Source organism: Symphalangus syndactylus, chromosome X (assembly GCF_028878055.3).
Source record: "Symphalangus syndactylus isolate Jambi chromosome X, NHGRI_mSymSyn1-v2.1_pri, whole genome shotgun sequence".
Lineage (NCBI taxonomy): Eukaryota > Metazoa > Chordata > Mammalia > Primates > Hylobatidae > Symphalangus > Symphalangus syndactylus.
The window spans coordinates 112,122,843-112,143,284 of record NC_072447.2 but is presented as its reverse complement, the minus strand read 5'-3'; the positions used below and the strand labels follow the sequence as shown (position 1 = coordinate 112,143,284).

Sequence of the window (20,442 nt, the reverse complement as noted above, 5' to 3'; positions counted from 1 at the left end):
TCTTGGTGCACATGAATCTTATTAAATGTGCTTATAAAATGTGTTCTATCCAAATAAGTTTAGCAGCCCCTAAAATAGCCTTTTCTGATCCGTGTCTGGAACTTTGGCGTGCCTCACAGATCTCTTAGCCAAAATTATTCAGTGAAGTGATGACAGTGCTCTTTGTGCGTGGGAAAATGAGAAGTATTAATGCTAAGTCCTCTACTGACTAATTGCACTCCTTCTGTCCACCTTAGGGGCGACCTGGACCAATTGGAATTCAAGGCCCAACAGGTCCTCAAGGATTCACTGGGTCTACTGGTTTATCGGGATTGAAAGGAGAAAGGGGTTCCCCAGGCCTTCTGGGACCTTATGGACCAAAAGGAGATAAGGTAAGACCAGGAAAGCTTGATTTCTCTTTGATGCATGGGCCACAAATGTAAAGATCAGAAGTTCTCAATCTCAGTTCTGCTCATTTATGATGTCATTCCTGAGTAGTTTGGTGCTGGGCTGCATTTCTGCATTTTTTTTCTTTTCTTTTCTTTTTTTTTTTTTTTTTTTTTTTTTGAGACGGAGTCTCGCCCTGTTGCCCAGGCTGGAGTACGATGGGGTGATCTCGGCTCACTGCAACCTCTGCTTCTTGGGTTCAAACGATTCTCCTGCCTCCACCTTCCAAGTAGCTGGGATTACAGGTGCCTGCCACCAGCTAATTTTTGTATTTTTAGTAGAGATGGAGTTTCACCATGTTGGTCAGGCTGGTCTCAAACTCCTGACTTTGTGATCCACCAGCCTCAGCCTCCCAAAGTGCTGCGATTACAGGCATGGGCCACCACACCCCACCCAGGCTGCATATTTTAATAAGGGATGGGATGGGTGATGGCCTGCCAATGGATCAGCCCACTTCTGGAAGGACTCCCATAGCAAGCACACCATAAAGTAAATGTATTAGCTGCTTGCTAAACAAGTGGGCTCACTGTGGTAAGAAGTCAAGTGGGTTTGAACTGTGCATGGACCGGAAGCCCAATCACCTGGGCAGCAGAGATCAGGAATCCAAGCAAGGATACAGGGAAGAAAGGGGTCAGAGTGCTTAGAAGCAATCTAGGCCACAAATATAGGGAAAGAGCTGCAAGAAACGAGAGTGATAATGTCATGGTGGCAGGCTGACTGTTCAGCAGCTCAGTTTATGTTCCCTGCCTACTTTAATCACCTTCTATTCGCCCTGTTGGCGAGGGAACGATTCCCTCACTAGGATCATGGGGATGACTAAAGATATGACACCTGACACTGGGCAGATGAAGTTGACAGCAATTTATTAGTCACATATACTCACAGCTCAGAGGAGGAAGATACCACACACCACATAGGGCCACATAGGGATAGCACTTGCGAACAGAGTTTAGAAGAAAAGGCTGCGCAAAGCAGACTTTGTAGTATCAGTAGGGCAGGGTGCCCCTGGTTCCGGAAGGTCAATGCAATTGGCTTGTTTGAATAGTCCAGTAGGCCAGCAAGAAATTGAAACTGCTATTCCAGGATAAGCAGGAATTGCACCTGGTCCATTTGATAAGGAGAGTTGTTTGGCTAGGGGACCTTATCTGTAGAAGCATAATGGAGAGGGAAACTTGTGATTAGGTCATTCAAGGTTCTCCAATTTTCCCCAGATGGCAGCAGGTAATAGTGAGCCTTAATTTTAAAACCTAGACTATACTCCCTTAAAAAAAAGAGCTGGTTTCGGAACAAAGACCTGTCTAACGCCTTAGGTAGAGGTAAATGGTCACTTGGAACTGCAGTAGGAATCAAGGGAATACAATATGGGGAGGGAGGTACGAAACGCTTCTTAAAAATGTAGGCCATTAGGCCGGGCGCGGTGGCTCACGCTTGTAATCCCAGCACTTTGGGAGGCCAAGGCGGGCGGATCACGAGGTCAGGAGATCGAGACCACGGTGAAATCCCGTCTCTACTAAAAATACAAAAAATTAGCCGGGCGTGGTGGCGGGCGCCTGTAGTCTCAGCTACTCGGAGAGGCTGAGGCAGGAGAATGGCGTGAACCCGGGAGGCGGAGCTTGCAGTGAGCCGAGATCGCGCCACTGCACTCCAGCCTGGACGACAGAGCGAGACTCCGTCTCAAAAAAAAAAAAAAAAAAAAAAAATGTAGGCCATTGACTCTCATAAACAAACCTACCGAGTCTAACAAACATCAGTTGGATTGTCTTACATTCCTCTCCCTACTCCTTTTTTTAGGGTCCCATGGGAGTTCCTGGCTTTCTTGGCATCAATGGGATTCCGGTGAGTGTGTCCACAGATGAATTTTTCATATCCTCCTTTAGGTTCTGCCTCATATTTCGGACACTTTGACCTCAGCAACATCCTGTCTCATGCAAGCATGCTCAGGAACAAGTGTTGAGATATGTGTGGTGAGGTTTAAAGGGTGGTGGTCACACACAATTGCCCTTGGATTCAGGCACAAGCAGCCCTATGTTGGATGATTGGAGAGCGGAGGGACCTGTGTAGCCATAACATCAATATCTTAGCCAACATGAATTAAATCTTGTGGGTTGTGTGGAGCTTTGATTGGAGATGAGGAACTGGTTCTAAGGTGTAAAGACAGAGCCACATTAGAGGATACATATCCTCATATAGGGAAATTAAGATGGTATATGAAATTAGAGGGTAAAATCCTTCATGATATCTTGATACATTCCATTTCATAATTTGTTCTCTTCAGCCATACCTCATTTCAGAGTGAATTTTCCTTTAAAGTTTTTACAAAGTGACTACTCCAAAGATCACTTGGAGGCAGCCTCTTGCAAAATTTATCCTGTGGACCCCTGCTCTACCCAAGAGAAGTGGAAGGTTTGGAACTTGCAGACATTTCTTTTTTCCATCCACCCAGCCTAATCCCTTAGTTTCTCTATTTTCGTCCTGTATGTGCACCTATCCCACCACTGGTGATTCCACGGTAGCATTGCACCAGCCTTTAAAATACAATATTTGGAATTTACTGGCTATCTTTTTTTTAGTTTTTCCCTTTGACACTTCTCTATATATTTAAGCCATAGTCTGGGCTATGTTTGTCTACAGCAGCAGTTTTCAATCTTGTTTAATAGAAGAACAGAATCTCAGTATATAGAACAGAAAAAAAAAAGTGCAGCTCCTCCATTTGTGGGAGGTCCTAGAGCCTGCTTTTATCCTTCCAACGGCCTCTCAGAGGTTGTTCTGAACCTTATCAAAGCATGGTTTTTGGAGGCCCTATAATTAACAGCTTTTGTGTTATACTCAATAATAATCTAGTATCAGGAAAAGGGGTTCAAATCTCTTTTTGCCAATCTATAGATACTTAATGTGCCCCTGCTATATGTTAGCACTCAACCTTGAGTATACAGAGGAATCATGTGGCTCTGCCCTGAAAGATAATATCATCTGATTCATTGTCTCCTCTGATCTAGTAGAAATTTATGAATTTGAAGAATTGAAGGCTCACTTACCTCATATCTGTTGCATGTATCAAAAATCGGCCATCAGACTTCAGCATTTTATTCAACTGCAGAGTCTGCAAAAATGCCCAGAAATAGACCAGTGGGAAAATAAGCAGACAGGGTTGGCCATCATTTTATGATGTCTCCTGACATTTTCTTATGGCTGTGTTCCTATGGCCCCTTTAGCCAGAGTCACCACCCAGACTGTGTGTCTTCTGGGAGCCACTGGGTAAGGGAAGCTAGCAAACTGGAGGCAGCCTCTTCCATTCATCATGTGGACCTGGCTTTGCCAGAGAAGAGTGGAGGACTTGGAGCTTACCATCTTAGTATGCCCTTCCTCCTGCAGTCTTGTTTTAATGGGAGCTGGAAGGAAGCGAATCCTGTGAGGCTAAGGCTGTTTCCAATTCTGAGCTGGAAAAAGCCCCAGAGTCCAGCTGGATACTCTTGCCTCCAACCTGTGGCCAAGAGAGCCCTAGAGCTTGCAGGAATTGATCACTTCTCTTCGAGGCTTCATTGCTTGGCAGAATGAGTTGCAGCTGCTCAGACCCCTCTTAATGAGCTGACTGCTCCCAGTAGAAGTCCCCACTCCCTTGTGGGGTATCCACGTCTTTTACTTAGGCCTTATCCTTTTCTAGTTTTCTTGCCTGAACTCCTGATATTTCCTTTCCTTGACCAAAGATGGTATGTGTTTTCTTTTGACTTCTGATTGCCCTAGCTGCAGGCTCCACACCTCATTACTCCATAAAATCCCACTTTCTTGTTGTTTCTCTCTCTTGCAGCCTCTCAAGAAGTATTTGTTGAACATCTTCTGTTCAGTGCTTACCTCTTCCTTCCATCTCTAATCTCCCAGGAGTCATTGGTACCTGTCTCAAATACTCCAGCGCCTCACTACCTACAGCCCTATGGGACTTGGTGATAGATAGTTTTTTGTGATAGTCTCATCCAGCTCCTAGAAAGCAGAGATTATATCTTCCGTTCCCCTCAGAAGCCCGAGAGGCCCATGACTGAACTCTGCATAGAGTAAACACTCTAAAGGTATTGCGGGGGAGGCGGACTCCAACCTCTAGTGCCTAGCAATAGTTCTTAGACTGTCAGGGCTCCCTCAGACAGAAAAACACAGACACCATAGGCCTAGTCAGACTGACTATTTTGTTTAACTTTCAGTAACACATATTAAGCAATTTGGCTGAAACCAACAGCTTTCCCAACACATCTTACTAAACTGGATCACTGCACAGATCTGCTTCCCCTTTTAATATTAGCTGATTGTTAACATATGTGTCACTAGTTTTGGTCTCAAAACTCCATTTTTGCTGTCATGTAGACAGTGTCAACATGAGTGGGTTAGTCGTCACTTCACGATAACCTAAGTCTTTGCACTAAAGGGCACAGCAACTAATCAAGAGAGTGAGCAAACAAGCATTCCTAAGATAGTCAACATTAGAACAACATAGACTAGGGACAGTGGGGCTGTGGCTTTTAATGATATCTCAGCTGTGAGTTGGGCCTGTTGGCATCCACAAGAAATGTGTGTTTACCAAATGTTTTCAGTTCAAAGCAGTTGGGAGCAGAGATTTTCACTTTGCAATTTATGTTTAGCTTTCCCCATGGAGTCAATCCCAAATCTCTAGTTCCCTGCCTGGAGACTTGTAAATGAGCACATGAGATTTATATCCTCAAAGTGAACACATACCACTCACCAAATGGAAACTTTTCCTTTGAAACTGGGTTCTGAGGAACATTGCTTTAGCTTTTCTGGAATACAACAGATCCTCCTATTCCACGTGCTCAGTCCCTTGAGGCAATATAGAACTATGGTTTCCCCCCTCAAAGAGCTATACACGCTCTTGGAGGGTTGGCACACACATACGTAAAATCATTCGCTATAAGAATAAAGGACAATGTGCCAGAAATTCTGTGGTTCTGAGAACTGAGAGGAGGTAGAGCTCAGTCCTGTGGTTTACCCTTGCTGACTTGACTGAGAGAAGACCATTTATTGAGCTCCTACTTGGTAAAACTAGTCTCACTTATTTTAACCATAACCCAGTGGAATAGGCATTATTCACTTTTAATGCTGACAATGACTCTATAAGGTAGGTATTAGTCATCACCATTTGACAGATGAGGGAACTGAGGCTCAAGCTGGGGAAGGGAAACAGTGGGATTGGAGCACAAGTCTAACTGGCTCAAAACATGCCTTGTCTACCCATTCCTTGGTATCAGCTGGATGAAAAGGGGCTGATAGATCTGAGTCAGAGGTCAGAGATTTATTTCCAGAGAATTCAGCTAAGGTAGGAAAGGGTAAACAGGTATCCCTGAAATCCTACAGGTAGGAAATATCAGGAGTTCAGGCAAGAAAACTAGAAAAGGACAAGGCCTAAGTAAAAGATGTGGATACCAAAGGTTAAGAATCCAGACAAAGGTTTTGGTGTCAAACAGAAACAAGGTCTCAGGAGTAAGGAAGACTCCTGGCACTGAGCCAGCCTGTTGCTTTGCATCAGTTTATCCCTGTAACCTAGCTGAGAGATAACCCCTAGCAAGTTTGGCTGGGACATTTTATAATAGTGGTGATCAGGATCCCAGCAGGAAACAGACATTTCGCCTGAAGGGTTTAACTGAATAGAGTTGAATGAAGGCTATATTTAACAGATGTGGGAAAGACTGAGGGAAACAACAATGGATGGTGGAACGACTAACTCAAAGCTACCCCTAGACCCGAAAGGAGAAAAAATGGAATGGTAATTACTGGAATCCACTGAGATCTGGAACCATGAAAAAGCTGTTGCCGAACAGGAACTAAGAGTATGGAAAAATTTGTCCATTTCCTTGGAATATAGCCAGGGAGGGAGGGCATGGGAGAAATAAATAACCTGTGTCTTTCTCTTCCTGCTTTGATCTCTCCAGTCTCTGTCTCCCAGTGGCCAAATACAACTGGCAGACAGAGCGAAAGGGAGCCTAGGTGGTACAGTCCATAGAGGCCAGGCTCCTAGGACACAGATCTGGGAGAGATAGAGTGTAGATCTTCAGGGCAAACAAGAGTAACCATCCCAGTTAATAATAAAAAGTTGCAAACTTTAGTGAGCTGCAGCAACTTCCTCAATGCAACTAAAAATCATCACCTGAGTCTGCAGAGGCACAGATTGCAGCAACTTTGTTGTAAAGACAAGTTTATTGACCATTCCTCTGGACTTAGCATTCCATGAGTCCAGAAGTCTAGACTCACACTTTTGTATTAACAGTGTGTCTAGCTCTTACAACTATAATAACAATGAAAATGAAACAGAGTTCTATAGAATATTTTCTCTATAAGAATTTGATAAAAGGTTGTTTCCTCTAATAATTTGAAAAGTTCATTTTTGAACATATAGCGTGTTTCTCTCAAATCATTAAATGTATATACTTGGCTTTTACAGTGTGTTTGTGTCGGCAGGGGGGAAATCTACCTTTTATTGACCTGTCTATATTTCTGGTCTTTCTGGTCATCTCTTTGCTCCATGCCCAACACACAATTGGCTTTTGATGAATTAAAAAAGATATATTATCTATAAAAGGGTAGACTCTATGTACCAAGGAAGCCCAACTCTGGAAAATTATTGAATTCAGATGAATTGTATGAGAATGATTACTAATTCCCCAGCAAAACAACTGCCTCAGTAGTTAGTATGGAGAAGAGGAAAACATACAGTTTTCTAACTGAAGCAATAGCCTGATGTGTGAGCATGACAAAATGAGATTGAAAATGTGATTCTTGCAGGACTTGCTTATTTTGGACCAAGCAACTTTCAGGAGAGGGGGTGCTGTGGGAACTGCTTCTGCTCTGTTAACCAAAATCCAGCATCATTTCCCATGCAGAGCTTCCAATACTGAATGTCATGCCAGGCTGCTCAGGTTCTGTCTGGCCCGAGGAATCCCAAGACCTGGCATGATTCCCTGTTGGTATCACTTCAGCTGCCAGACAGCTAAGCCCAATTTTAGTACATCTTTGTATACAAGGAAGGTAAAGTTGCAAGACCTTGTGTATCCCACCTGTTCATGCTTGATCCCTTTGGTTTCAGCTTGGTCCCTATTAAAGCATTCATCCTTTTGGGAGGGGCAACATTGAACTGTGATTAGACATACATGCTTGAGTATAAAGGAAAGACATGCAAACATACGTGATGGGGCTAAGGGAGTGAACAAGGAGCCAGAGTTTAATAGCATGCTTGGCTTTTCTCGCTGTGGAGCCATTTAGAGTAGCTGACAGTCCTGTGGCTAACTTGATCCCTTCTTTTCTCTTTGAACAGGGCCACCCTGGACAGCCAGGCCCCAGAGGCCCACCTGGTCTGGATGGCTGTAATGGAACTCAAGGAGCTGTTGGATTTCCAGGCCCTGATGGCTATCCTGGGCTTCTTGGACCACCCGTATGCTGCCAGATATTTGCATTTTATTTCAAATGGCTTTGCTTGTCTCTACGTGTGCCCTTTTTCTGCCTCTCTGGAAACCTCACTAAGATTTTGTGGGGCAGCCACTACAAACCCTTGTCCAATGTAGGAGTCAATACTGGCAGCACCACAACAGTAAAAGTCTAGAGAAGAATACCAGTTGCAGTGGGGTGTGCACATGCTACACTGCATAGGGTTGCCTTTTTTTTAATGCAGCTTGTGAAGTTGGCAAGATTGTTAAAAGGCTGTAGTAAATTTCATGGCAAAATACACACTTGGGCTACTTGACATGGTCCCACATCAGACAATATTGAGGAATGTTTGGAAGACTTATATGGGATCATGGAAGCACTAACCAAAACCCAAAGGGCTTGCAAGCTTGGTCTATACCAGTGGTTTTTAACCAGAGGTGATTTTTGCCACTCAGGGGACATTTGGCAATTACTATTGATATTTTGAGGTCTCACAATTGGTGGTGTGCTACTGGCACAAGACAGTCCCCTCCCCAACATCTAGGAATCATTTGGCTCAAAGTGTCAATAATGCTGAGGTTGAGAAACCCTACTCTATAGTAACAGAGTTTGTGGCTACACTCCCACATCATAACCCTTGGTTATGGTATTGATAAGGTATTTATTGGATCCCAGTGTCGCCACTTTTATTTAATTCCATTCATCCAGATAAGGCTCAGATATTTTGATCTAAGGGATCTCTAGTAAATACAGTGCCCTTCCAGGCTGATTTTACAAGCGGCTGGAAAGAGAAAAATAACACATTTCAGACCCATTTTCAACCTCCCTTGAAATAATCTAAACTCATGAGGGCACTGATCTGAGATATTTAACTAGAAATCACTCCATTCATTAGACATGTTTTATAGCTACATGAATTAATTGACACTTCATTGGAAGAGCAGCACCACCACCTTCAGTGACCAGGTTGGGATGTGGGTATATGTGTAAGAAAATGAGATAGATGGACAAAGCACAAGCCCCAGATTGGAATATAGGACTTTGACACCTAAGGACCAAATCAATATGCCGGGGGGTGGGGAGGTAAGGAAAGATGTATTGCTAACATAGGCTGAGATAAGTGAGTTGCAAAGTTCTCCAAAGATTGCCATGGCAACCAGGTATAGAGCAAAACATTTCCATGAAAATCCAGCAAAGCAAGGACATGCTACCCCCTAGAGGGAGAAAATAAATGTTGAGGTAATAAATACCCTCTGACAAAGGACAAAGGAAAAAACCTAGTCCTGTCTCTATACTTAACCTCAAGCCTAAATAGGAACTTGGGCATGTATTTTACTAAGTGGAGATGTATCCTTTGCTGAATACCAAACAGATCATTCAGTTGACTTTTTCGAAGCTTCTTTCAAGACAGTAGTGGCCACAAGAATAAGGTGAAACAGGCAGTGTTCGGAAAAAAAATTAAAAAAAAAAAAAACGGTTTCTGCTCCTGGGATCACGTTGTTGTTTTAGGATACCAATAATCCCTGTGCTGAAGGAATCAATCATTCAATAAATGCTTCAGTCCACAAAGCTTAGCCCTACCCCAAATACTAATCCTGACTTCCCCTTAGGTGTAGGGACGTTGATTATCCCCAGGTGTACAAACTCTAGCAGATATTAGCCAGCATCTGCCACTAAGACAGCAAAAAATCTAGTTGAAAGATTGGAATTGTGTACTTTGAACCATTTTTCATGTTAGCAGTGAGATACACCAGCCTCTTAGGCAGACTTTGAATCTGAAGTTGTGTGGTGGAAGTACAGGATGAAGGTAGTTTTGTAGATATCTTTTAGACCAGAGGTCTACAAACTGGACCACACGGCCTTTGGCTTGTGGCCTGTTTTTTTTTTTTTTTAAATAATAAAATAAAAAGAAAGAAAGAAGAAGAGTGTAAAACAGAGTTTAGATATGACCCAAAAGGCCTAAATTATTTACTATCTGGTTCTTTTCATAAAATTTTACTAAGCTCTGTCCTAGACAAAGGTTCTGTCAGTGATATATACCTGTGAGGGGTGAAGCAGTGAACTCTCCATTACATGAGTTATTTGTGGTTGTTCAGACCAGTACTCTGAATAGATGTAAAGTATCTGACTTTAACACATTTCAGGCCCATTCAAACCCTTTCCCTTTACAGACTTCTGGCTTGGGGATTGGGAGGGCATACAGCTCTGAATCAGAGCACCTGGTCAAGGAATGTGTTTTGCCCCTTAGTACAGCCAAGTTTGCCATAGAAAAAGCCACGTGGTTTCAGGCTCTTGCTGTCCCATCCTCTATCTGATCAGATAATGCAATTAAAAAGACTATAAGTGTGCGTATTTCTTCAATTTTTTTTAACTATTTTACTCAGGGGCTTCCTGGTCAGAAAGGATCAAAAGGTGACCCTGTCCTTGCTCCAGGTAGTTTCAAAGGAATGAAGGTAAGAGCCTGTAAGTCAGATAGCTGAATAGGCTATAAGCTGGGTTCCCCAGCATTGGGCCCCACCTCCAGTGAAAACATTTCCAGAACTAGCATCTGTGTCTCTATTTAAGGAGCAGACCAAGCTGGATTTAAAAGGATCTGGAGCTTTTTGTGGTGGAAACATTGACATAAATGTTTGCAACTATACTGTCAAAGAGATTTGCTCTGTAGGATCTAGACCAAAAATAGGAGACAGATCAGCAAACAAACAGTTTGCATGGGTATCATTTTTTTTCACAAACCAAGACATTTCCTGGAGGCAGATACCTTTTTTCTACTCTAGAATCCTTGTTGTCTGTATTCCTTGGTTTGAAGCCATGTATGTCTCTGCCCATCTCAACATGGCCATTAGCCAAAGATCCTGGTTCTGCCCTTCTCTGTCGCTGCACACCAACCCATCACCCTAGCTGGGCTCCTGGATGTCTGCAAAAATTGCCCATCAGCCCTAAAGCTGGCTGGAAACTTTCATCTCTTTCCAGAATTGACAAGAACCTTCTGTGTTCTTGTGACTGTGTTGCCTGATACCCTGCGGGGCCTAAGTAAACCCTGGCTCCAAATGATTGGCCCTATTCCCTTGCAGAGCGGGACAGGAGTCCATCATTTCCCTGGTAGCAAATGAGAATTTATGTGCCCAACATCTGAGGAGAAGATACACCAAGCTCACTCAGCTAATTCATGGCACTTTTCTGTCTTCCATTAGTGAATAGAGCCTGGAACATTGGAAATCACTTTGGAAGGCAGTGATGGGGGTGGGTGGCTGGAGAGCCGGACAGGATTTAGAGTACGGGCTTCTAACTATAAATGCCATAGTAGAAGATAGAATGTTTGAGTTGGAAAGGACCTCATGATTTTCAGACTCGTATTGCTCATTTTACAGATAGAAAAACTGAGGTGTACCGAGGCTATGTGACTTGCTCAAAGCCAGTTCACTAAAGAGCTAAAACTCAGGCAGTGCTCTTTTCATGCTACAGAGAGCTGATGTTTTACTGTAAGCCAAGTGGAGTAAGACTAGCAGGTGTAAAAAATTGGTCATTGTTCTGGAAAACATTGATTAAATGGTTTTGCCAAAAATCAAAGAGACCCTGGATCCAGTGGAACACAACAATTTTCACAAGATGGTTATATTACTGATTCATGCAGGAACTAAAGATGCAGCAAAGTAATTAAAATGTAATCAGAGAGTGTATGCTCTGTTGATTTTCCCTTGAAATGTCCGATTTGCATTGTATACATATGGGCACAGAATCTTTGGGGATGAAGGCACACGGGAAGGTAGCTTTGCTTTCCTCCAAAAGGAGTAGGAAAATCACCAGCCCACAGAAGTAGTTTCTAATTGATAAGTTCCTAGCAAAGGTGAAAATTAATTAATCCAAGCAAAATGTGAAATCCTGTTCAGCCAAGGCTATAATATGTGTCTTCTACAGTCCAGATTTTTCTTATAGAAAAAATAAACAATCTAAACAGTCGAATATGTCCAATTCATACATTATTTAAAACACAAGACTTTGACAGAGGAGGCCCAAGTTTCAGAGATGTGTTTTTGTCCCTATGAATGTTAGGTTAGTTATCTGAAATATTGCAGGCTTAATTTATTAAACTCTTCAGTGTCCTGCCTTTGTTTCTCAGGGGGATCCTGGGCTGCCTGGACTGGATGGAATCACTGTAAGTTGTTATTTATGTGTTGAGCTCTCAGTGTTGACTAAAAATCACTAATGATGCATTTTCGTTCTTCTCTATGATGTTCTAAGGTCTTTGTAGACCTCAAGGAAAATCTAGACAGTTGAAGTAGAATGGGTCACAGTATTGACATTTTCCAAATGAGAAAGCACTGAGAGGATAAACTGTCCACTGTTAAGTTGCATGACAAGCAGGCTTTCAGACTTTAGGCCAGAGACATGTATTCACTGGGATGTACTTTCCCCTAGGAAAGTATTTTGCCTTTCATTCAGCAAGCACTTACTAAATGTTTTGTGTGTGTTGAGTGCTGTGAGTAAATCAAAAGAAGTAGAGCACATTGCTTTAAAAGGTATTCCACACAGAAATTCCTTTTAGGGACTCCTGATAATGGTGAGTCCATGTCAGGCTGTGAGTTACGTTAATAAGAGCATTATTTTTCTTTGAGATTCCACACTGTCACTTTTTTTTTGAAACAGCTTAAGAAAAAAATGCTTCTTTCCTTCTTCTTTCTTTCCCTTTCCTGTATTCACTCTTTCTTTCTTCGCTCTATCTGTTTTCAGTAATCTCTGAGACAATGTAGACACAGTCCCTGTCCCCAACGGTGGGAAAAACTAGTAGGAATGTGGCATAAGAATTCCACAGCAACTTAGAAGAAGAGATGCCATTCACTTAAGGATATGTCATGTGAGTCTTTATGTCTAAGAGACAGAAGGCAGCTTGTGAGAAGTGTGAATGGTGTTTAACTGGCAGTGGGAGAAGACTTTCTAAATAGAGACTTATGGAGTTTCATGAGAAAAAGTAGGCAAAAAAATGGGATGTGTGCAAGCACACCCAAAAACAGAGATGAATAAAGACCAAGGCCATACATATTCCCTAGGGCAAAACAATTGGCTTAGATAGTGTATTCATTAAATGTACAGAACAACATCCACTGTACTTGCTGCATAGCTTCTCTTAGGTACTTGTTTTCCTGCCCACAAAGGCGCAATGTTTGTCCACATACACAGGCATGATATACAAACTGCTTCAATTTGGAGAGAGGGCATTTGGTGGCTAAGATATTTGTGATCAGCAAGGTGATCACAGGTGGCTAGTTATTTTCAAAACAATGTTCAGACTATCATTTATTTCTGGAGGCCCTTTGAACCCCTCCTTTCTCTTCCTCCTGTCTGAGTTCCAACCTCTCTTGCCCTCTCCGCCCCTTATCCAGGCCCATGTCAAGTTATTCCTGCATTTCACTAGACCATTTTTCTCTTGCAATTTCACTGTCTTATGTTTAACATTGTTGTTATTTGATTCAAAAATTTTCTAAGTTCCCTTATGATTTTTTTTTTGACCCATGGAATATTTAGAAGCGTGTTGCTTCGCGTCCAAATATTTAGTAACTTTCCAGCTATCTTTCTATTATGGATTTCTAGTTTGATTTTATTGTAATTAGAGTGAACACTGTGTTATTTCAGTTCTTTTAAATTTGTCAAGGTTTATTTTATGGTCCGGCATACAGTCTATCTTGGTGAATATTCCATATGCACTTGAACAGAATAGGTATTCAGCTGTTGTTGGGTATAATGATCTTAAAAATATCCATTAGGTCAAGGTAATGGATACTATTGTTTGGATCTTCTGTGTCCTGACTGATATTTTTGTCTGGTGTTTCTGTTCATTATGGAAGGAGGGATGTTAAGATGTCCAACTGTAATTGCAGATTTGACTGTTTCTGCTTGAAGTTCTGTTAGTTTTTGCTTCATGTAATTTGAAGCTCTGCTATTATGTGCATAGGCATCTAAGATTGTTATGTCTTCTTGATAAATTGACCTATTTTATCATTTTGAAATGTCCTTCTTTATCTCTGGTAATATTATTTGTCTCAAAGTCTACTTTATCTGATATTAATATAACTCTTTTGCTTTTTTAAAAAAGTTTTTGTTTGTTTATAACATTCTAATAGGAAAAATTTCAAATATAGAGCAAAGTAGAGTGAATTTTGCAATGAACACGCATACCATTAATATTTTATTATACATCATCCCTTGGCATTCATGGGAGATTGGATTCAGGACCTCTCATGGATACCCAAATCCATGAATGCACAAATCCCTCGTATAAAATGGTGTCATATTTGCCTGTAACCTATACACATCCTCCCCTATACTTTTAATCATCTCTAAGTCACTTATAATACCTAATACAATGTAAATACTATGTAAAAAGTTGTTATACTGTATTGTTTAGGGAATAGTAACAAAGAAGAGTTTGCATATGTTCCATACAGATGCAACCATCCTTTTATAAAAAGAAATTTTCAATCAATAGTTGGTTGAGTGCACAGATGTGGAACCCATAGATACAGAGGGCCAACTGTACTTGCTTTATCCTCCTTCTATCTGTCCATCCCTCTGTCTGTCCATCATTCCATCCTATTTTTTAATTTTTATTTTAAGTTCTGGGGTACATGCACAGGACGCGTAGGTTTGTTACATAGGTAAGTGTGTGCCATGGTGGTTTGCTGCACCTATCAACCTGTCTCCTAGGTTTTAATCCCAGCATGCATTAGCTATTTTTCCTGATGCTCTCCCTCCCCCTACCCCACCCCCTGACAGGCCCCAGTGTGTGTTGTTCCCCTCCGTGTGTCCATCCATTCTCATTGTTCAGCTCCCACTTATAAGTGTGAACATGCGGTGTTTAATCCATCCTATTTTCAATGAATGTCAAAGTAAATAGTAGACAAGAGTTCACTTACTCCTAAATCCTATAGCATGCCTATCTTTAATTAGACTTCAATATTTCTTTGCAGTTCTTTCTTTTTATATAAAATTTACATACAATGAAACACTTAAGTGTATGTTTGCTGAGTTTTGACAAATGCATACTTGTATGTAATCCAAACCTCTATCCAGGTACAGAAAATTACTATCACCTCAGAAAGTTCCCTCCTGCTCATTCCCTGTCAATCTCTGCCCCAATTCACCCCAAAGGCAACCACAATCCTGATTTTTCTCCTTTATGCCAGTCCTAGAACTTCATGTAAAGGGAATGATATAACCTCTAGCCTTTTGGATCTGGCTTCTTTCACTTAACACAGTGATTTTGAGATTCATCCACATTGTTTCATATATCAGTAGTTTGCTACTTCTTATTGTAGGCATTTATTCCACTGTTTGAATCTATCAGAGTTTATCCTTGTATCATTGGACAACTGGAACATTTCCAATTTTTGACTATTATGAATAAAGTTGCTATGAACATTCTTGTACAGTTCTCACGGACATACATATTTTCATTTTTCTTGGAAAACTGCCTTGCTTTTTGAACTTGGTAAAAACTTGCCTCTCTAGGGCCCACAAGGAGTACCCGGATCTCCTGGAGCTGTAGGACCTGCAGGACCACCAGGATTACAAGTAAGATCAATTTAAGCCTAGTTTGTGATCACAGTATTCACATGACTGTTTTCCCTACCATACTATGGATTCAGTGTAAACCTGTGTAATTTAGGTCCTCCTGGTGAGCAAGGGCAACCTCTATTCTTGGAGGTTTGTTAAAGTAAAGCATGCTCTTGCCAGGAGCTATTGGAGTTATTTATCAGAGTCTATCTGACCATCCAATCTGTGCCTCTAAAGCCTCCCACCCTAGCTCAACCTAAAGTATAGCCCAGGGATGGCAGATCCCTGACACATTTATTGCCACCTTCCATTTCTTCACCCATGGCAGGTATTGCTAATTAATCATACCACCATCACTATCACCCACCCTGAACACTGAAGAAGCTTCAAATTCCTTCCTAACACTGCATCTTGGGTAGCTCTGCCTACCTACCCATTTTTCTGACACAAAACCTGTTTATCACCACTGGTAGAGGAAAAGCATAGCCAGTCATCTATGTGGTTCTGGGAAAGCTGTGTCCCCAGATTGTTCTCTCTAGTGCAAGAAATCCCATTACTCAGTACTTTCGCTTAGCTTCACCAAAGGTCATCATTTTAAAATTTCTGGCCAGTTGAGAGGAATGACACATGAAGTCTTCACTACCTTAGCATTAATGTGATTACCAGGTCAATTTGGGAGATTTCAAAGGAGATAAAAGGGAACCATAGGAAAGACAGCTAGAATCTACTATGCCAAAGCAGGAAAGATGGCTGAGTTACTGGGGAGTGACTCTCAATATGCCATGTTCTTTTTGACTGAAACTAACAAGTGCTAACTCTTTCTTATTTTTTAAAAAAATCTAGGGTCCTCCAGGGCCTCCTGGCCCTCCTGGTCCTGATGTAAGTATACTTTGTCTTAGGGCATTTTGCTTCCTACTCCTAAGTACTCTGGATTTCCCGGAGAGATACTGGTTTGGTTAACCCTACTTTCTGGTAAAAAAGATTGCATTCCAATTTAAGTTCCCAGAGCTTATTTAGTAATCAATTTTGTTTTTCCTCCCTGTATCCCTATTCCCTAGGGGAACATGGGGCTAGGTTTTCAAGGAGAGAAAGGAGTCAAGGTAAATAGCTTTTAAAAAATACAATCTGCATTCCATATGCTGCAAGAAATGTGTCTGATTACACACATGTGCCTGCTTGTGTAAGAGGATTTGTTTTTTTGCCTTGGGAAATGAGCATTTCCCAACCCACACAGATCGTCTGGTGGGATCTCTTGAGGGCTACATGTGTGCATGCCACACATGGGCTACTGTGGTTCTTTTCCCTTCAAAATATTGTTATTTCCCTGCTTCCTACCTGTGAAATGTGTATGTCTTACAAACATATTCCCTTGAAATAGATTCTTTCTCTTCCTTCCATCTGAGTCTTTCCTTGGTGTTTTGTGTATTTTGTTCCCTTCTCTTTCCTTGTCTCTGCTTCCCCTCTTCTCTCTACCCTTTCTCCTCCTCCCCCTCCTCCACTTCCTCCTCCTTTTCCTTTTTGTCCTCCTCTCTCTCTGTATCTCTCTCTCTCCTCTCTTTTCTTTAACCTCTCTTTCACCATTCTCTTTTATTTCCCTCCTTCTCTCATTTCTCTCTTTACAAATTGCATTGTGATTTCAGAGCCTCGAGTGAGGCTGAGAACTTGCCATTCCCACCCTTCTGTTAAAATTGCACTGCCTTCTGAAGGAACAACTCTTGCCTCCAGTGTTCTAACATGGACTTCATTGCCTCTGTTTGTGCTCTTGGCGAGGATTAGACCACTTAGAGTCGGATCATTGTTGCCAAGAGGTAGCTGTTCACCTTGTTCTGATTCGTTTTTTAATCTCTTCTAAACATCCTTTCATAGCAACCATGAACTTAAAGTTTCTTTCTATCCATCTTGCTCCTCCCTCTGCAGTGCTGGTACGAAATTCATTGGTCAGGCTTATAATTCTTCTCACCCTTTGGCAGTGAGAGTTTTGTTTCCTCATTGGCATGAGGGTAAAGAGGCCAAAGTAAGAGACAGTTTATTTGTGAGTTACATCCAGAGGACAAACCCCCACTCTGGAAAAATGGTCGGTGTGATTTTCACTTTGCTTAATGTTCCATTTGATCTTACAGGGGGATGTTGGCCTCCCTGGCCCAGCAGGACCTCCACCATCTACTGGAGAGCTGGAATTCATGGGATTCCCCAAAGGGAAGAAAGGATCCAAGGTAGTGAACATTTAAGAATAGGAAAAAATTAATAAACCTTTTCCTATAATTATAATACAAGAACTTAACTCTAATAACCAGACAATACTGGAAGAATAAAGGGTTCTGGGTAATGGATTTTTGTTTAGAAGTGAGAGTAAAAAGCCTTCTTTGTTTTGCCCCTTATGAAAAGCTTTCTTAAAAGGCGGAGTATGTTTCTTGGTGTGTAGGTTTGAGTGTGCCTGGGCATCTGAGTATTCATTTAAGCGCTATTTTCTCTGTTTTAGTGTTGCAGATTCAATTTTTGATATGCCGAATAACTTAAACATTAAATAGTTGTGTTTTTCCTCCTAACTCCCAACCCTCTCAATACTTATGGTGTCCCCAAAGTACTGTGACAGAACACATAGGGTATGAATGCTTGCTCTTGAATTATCTTTTTAAAGAAGTTATTTGCTCTTAAAACTTGACCCTGAAAATAGGACATACTGTCACCAAGTGGTGACAAGAGATGCCCTAATTTACCTGATCTGAACTACCAAGGCTTACACTATAGACCTGTTTAACTGAAATATTTTATGATCTGTATTTTTATGTGAGTCACTGTATACTACCTGCATGGTTGTAATTGAATGGCTGTGTACTGTTAAGGTGGGCAGATATCTTTCAGTAACTTGCATTTCCTGCCAGGGTTCCTTTAAGCTTTGTGATTCTGTTCCCATGGCCAAGGGGCCTAGGCAGGGAAATGTATTTAGTCTCCTTTTTTTAAATTTGTCTTTGTGGAAGCAACAACTCCAAGCCCCTCCAGGTTTACAAGAAGTAGTCGTTGATTTGGGAATGGTCTGGCAACATAAAAGAGATTGTCTGCTTCCTTGATCATTCCCAAAACGTAGGGAGCTTTTCCATGGCACGTGTAGATAAATTCACATATCAGGGAATGACAGATCAGATTGTTATGTGTCCCTATCCAAATTGTAATTGTTACCCTTTTCCCAAAACTATGGATTTCTCTGCTGCCTCTAATTTGCTATAGGAAATTGTACTGAACAGCTTCTTCCACTAGAAAGAAAACAGACAATCATCCTTTCTGTCTCCCAGTTAGCCTCAGTATTTGACATTCTGTTTTAGACAGTTATGGTCCATAATCCTTCTCCCACAGCAAAGAGCTCCATGAACGAAGACATCCTGGTACAGCTACTAGTTAGGGAGCCTGGGGAATCTGCACCACTCTCTGCTACCCTCACCTTGATACTTCATTGGTTCCCCACTCCTCAGTCCAAGTACTTGCGGAGAGCCATCCTACTGTGTGTTCACTGCTTCCTGATGCTACTTACTAACCTTTGGCTGATTTTCCAGGGTGAACCAGGGCCTAAGGGTTTTCCAGGCATAAGTGGCCCTCCAGGCTTCCCGGTAAGTCTCTCTATTTGATCAATATGTATTCAAGGGTCTGATTGGACAAAAGCTGTAGCAATAGAAGGCTGACAGAAAGACCTCTTCCCATGGATATTGTAGAGAATGCCGCCATCTTCATTATTAGAAGGTATTTAAGGAGATGTTCTTGTTTCTCAAACACATGCAGACGTAAGCATGGTTCTCCATGAGGCTGTATACCTTAGAGGTTATTAGCTCAAGCTCTATAGTTAAAACAGACCTAGGCTTGACTGCTGATTTTGCCAGTTTCTAACTATGTGAACCTGGACAAGTTTCTTAACTTTTCTGAGCCTCAGTTTCCTAACCTACAAAATAGGGGAGAATGATGGGGTGGTTATGAGGATTAAATGAGATAATATGCATGAAAAGGGCTTACTACATGTCTAGCACTTATTATTCAGTTAATGGTAGCTAATCTTAGTAATCCTACCTCCACTTTCATATCTGCCTTTCTAGCTTAGATTCTTACACTCATCAGTTACCTTTTGAGGGTCCCTATGTGCCAGGCATTCTGCTGGACTTGGAGGTTACAACAGTAACTAAGTAAAAGTCCCTGTCCTTGAATTACATTGTAATGGGGGAGTGAGGGAAAAAAACAAACAAGAAACCAGTAAACAGATGAATCTATAACAAGTTCATACAGTGGTTATTTAAGTTCATATATATATAAAAGATGAAAGAAGGGTAAAGTGATGAAGTGTGGATGGGGAACAGGGCGGTCTACTTGGGACAGAGTGGTCAAGAAGGGCCTTTCTGAGGAAGTGATGTATGAGCTGAGACCTGCATATTATGAGAGAGCACATCTTGTGAAGATCAGAAAGAGGGTTTAAGGCTGAGGGAACCATAAGTGCAAAGACCTTGAGGTTAAGAAAACCTCAGTACTTTTGAGGAACAGTAAGAAGGTGAGTAAGTGGAACAGAGTAAGCAAGGCTAATAATTCCAGACAGAGAAGTAGGAACCAGATCTTGGCTACCTTCATAGGTTAATGCCGTGTTTTATTTTTAATGTAATGGGAAGCCGTTCAAAGGCTCTGACTTGTATTTTTAAGATCACTGTGGCTGTGGGAGGAAGGAGAGAGGGAATGGGAAGGGTGGAAGAGCAAACACAGAGGGTATTGCAGTAGTCCAGGCAAGAGATGGTGGTGGTGACTTAGACTATAGTGACAGCAATGGAAATGGAAAGAGGTGGATAGATTCAAAATGTAAAAATGTTCAACCTTGTTATTAGGGAACATTTCAAACATTTACAAAAGCAGAGAGAATGTCATAATGATTCCTCGTGTACCCATCACACAGTTTCAATAATTAGCAATTTATGGCCAATCTGAAGCGAATAATAGACATATCATTTCATCACAAATACCTCTGAATATTTAAAAGGTAAGGGCTTTTTAAGACATAGTGACAATATCATCATCAGTAAT

The 20,442-nt window shown here is 41.5% G+C and overlaps 1 protein-coding gene across 2 annotated transcripts in view; it reads left to right on the top strand.

Annotated features, from left to right (window-relative positions):
* Positions 1-20,442, top strand: part of COL4A6 (collagen type IV alpha 6 chain) — a 279,142-nt gene that overhangs the window by 210,642 nt on the left and 48,058 nt on the right. For both annotated transcript variants that reach the window (XM_055267727.2, XM_055267726.2), the window contains exons 4-13: positions 237-371; positions 2,218-2,262; positions 7,736-7,852; positions 10,230-10,298; positions 11,966-12,001; positions 15,352-15,414; positions 16,240-16,275; positions 16,455-16,496; positions 17,517-17,609; positions 18,945-18,998. In XM_055267727.2, coding sequence (XP_055123702.1) covers positions 237-371; positions 2,218-2,262; positions 7,736-7,852; positions 10,230-10,298; positions 11,966-12,001; positions 15,352-15,414; positions 16,240-16,275; positions 16,455-16,496; positions 17,517-17,609; positions 18,945-18,998 — 690 coding nt within the window. The remainder of the gene's footprint in view (positions 1-236; positions 372-2,217; positions 2,263-7,735; positions 7,853-10,229; positions 10,299-11,965; positions 12,002-15,351; positions 15,415-16,239; positions 16,276-16,454; positions 16,497-17,516; positions 17,610-18,944; positions 18,999-20,442) is intronic.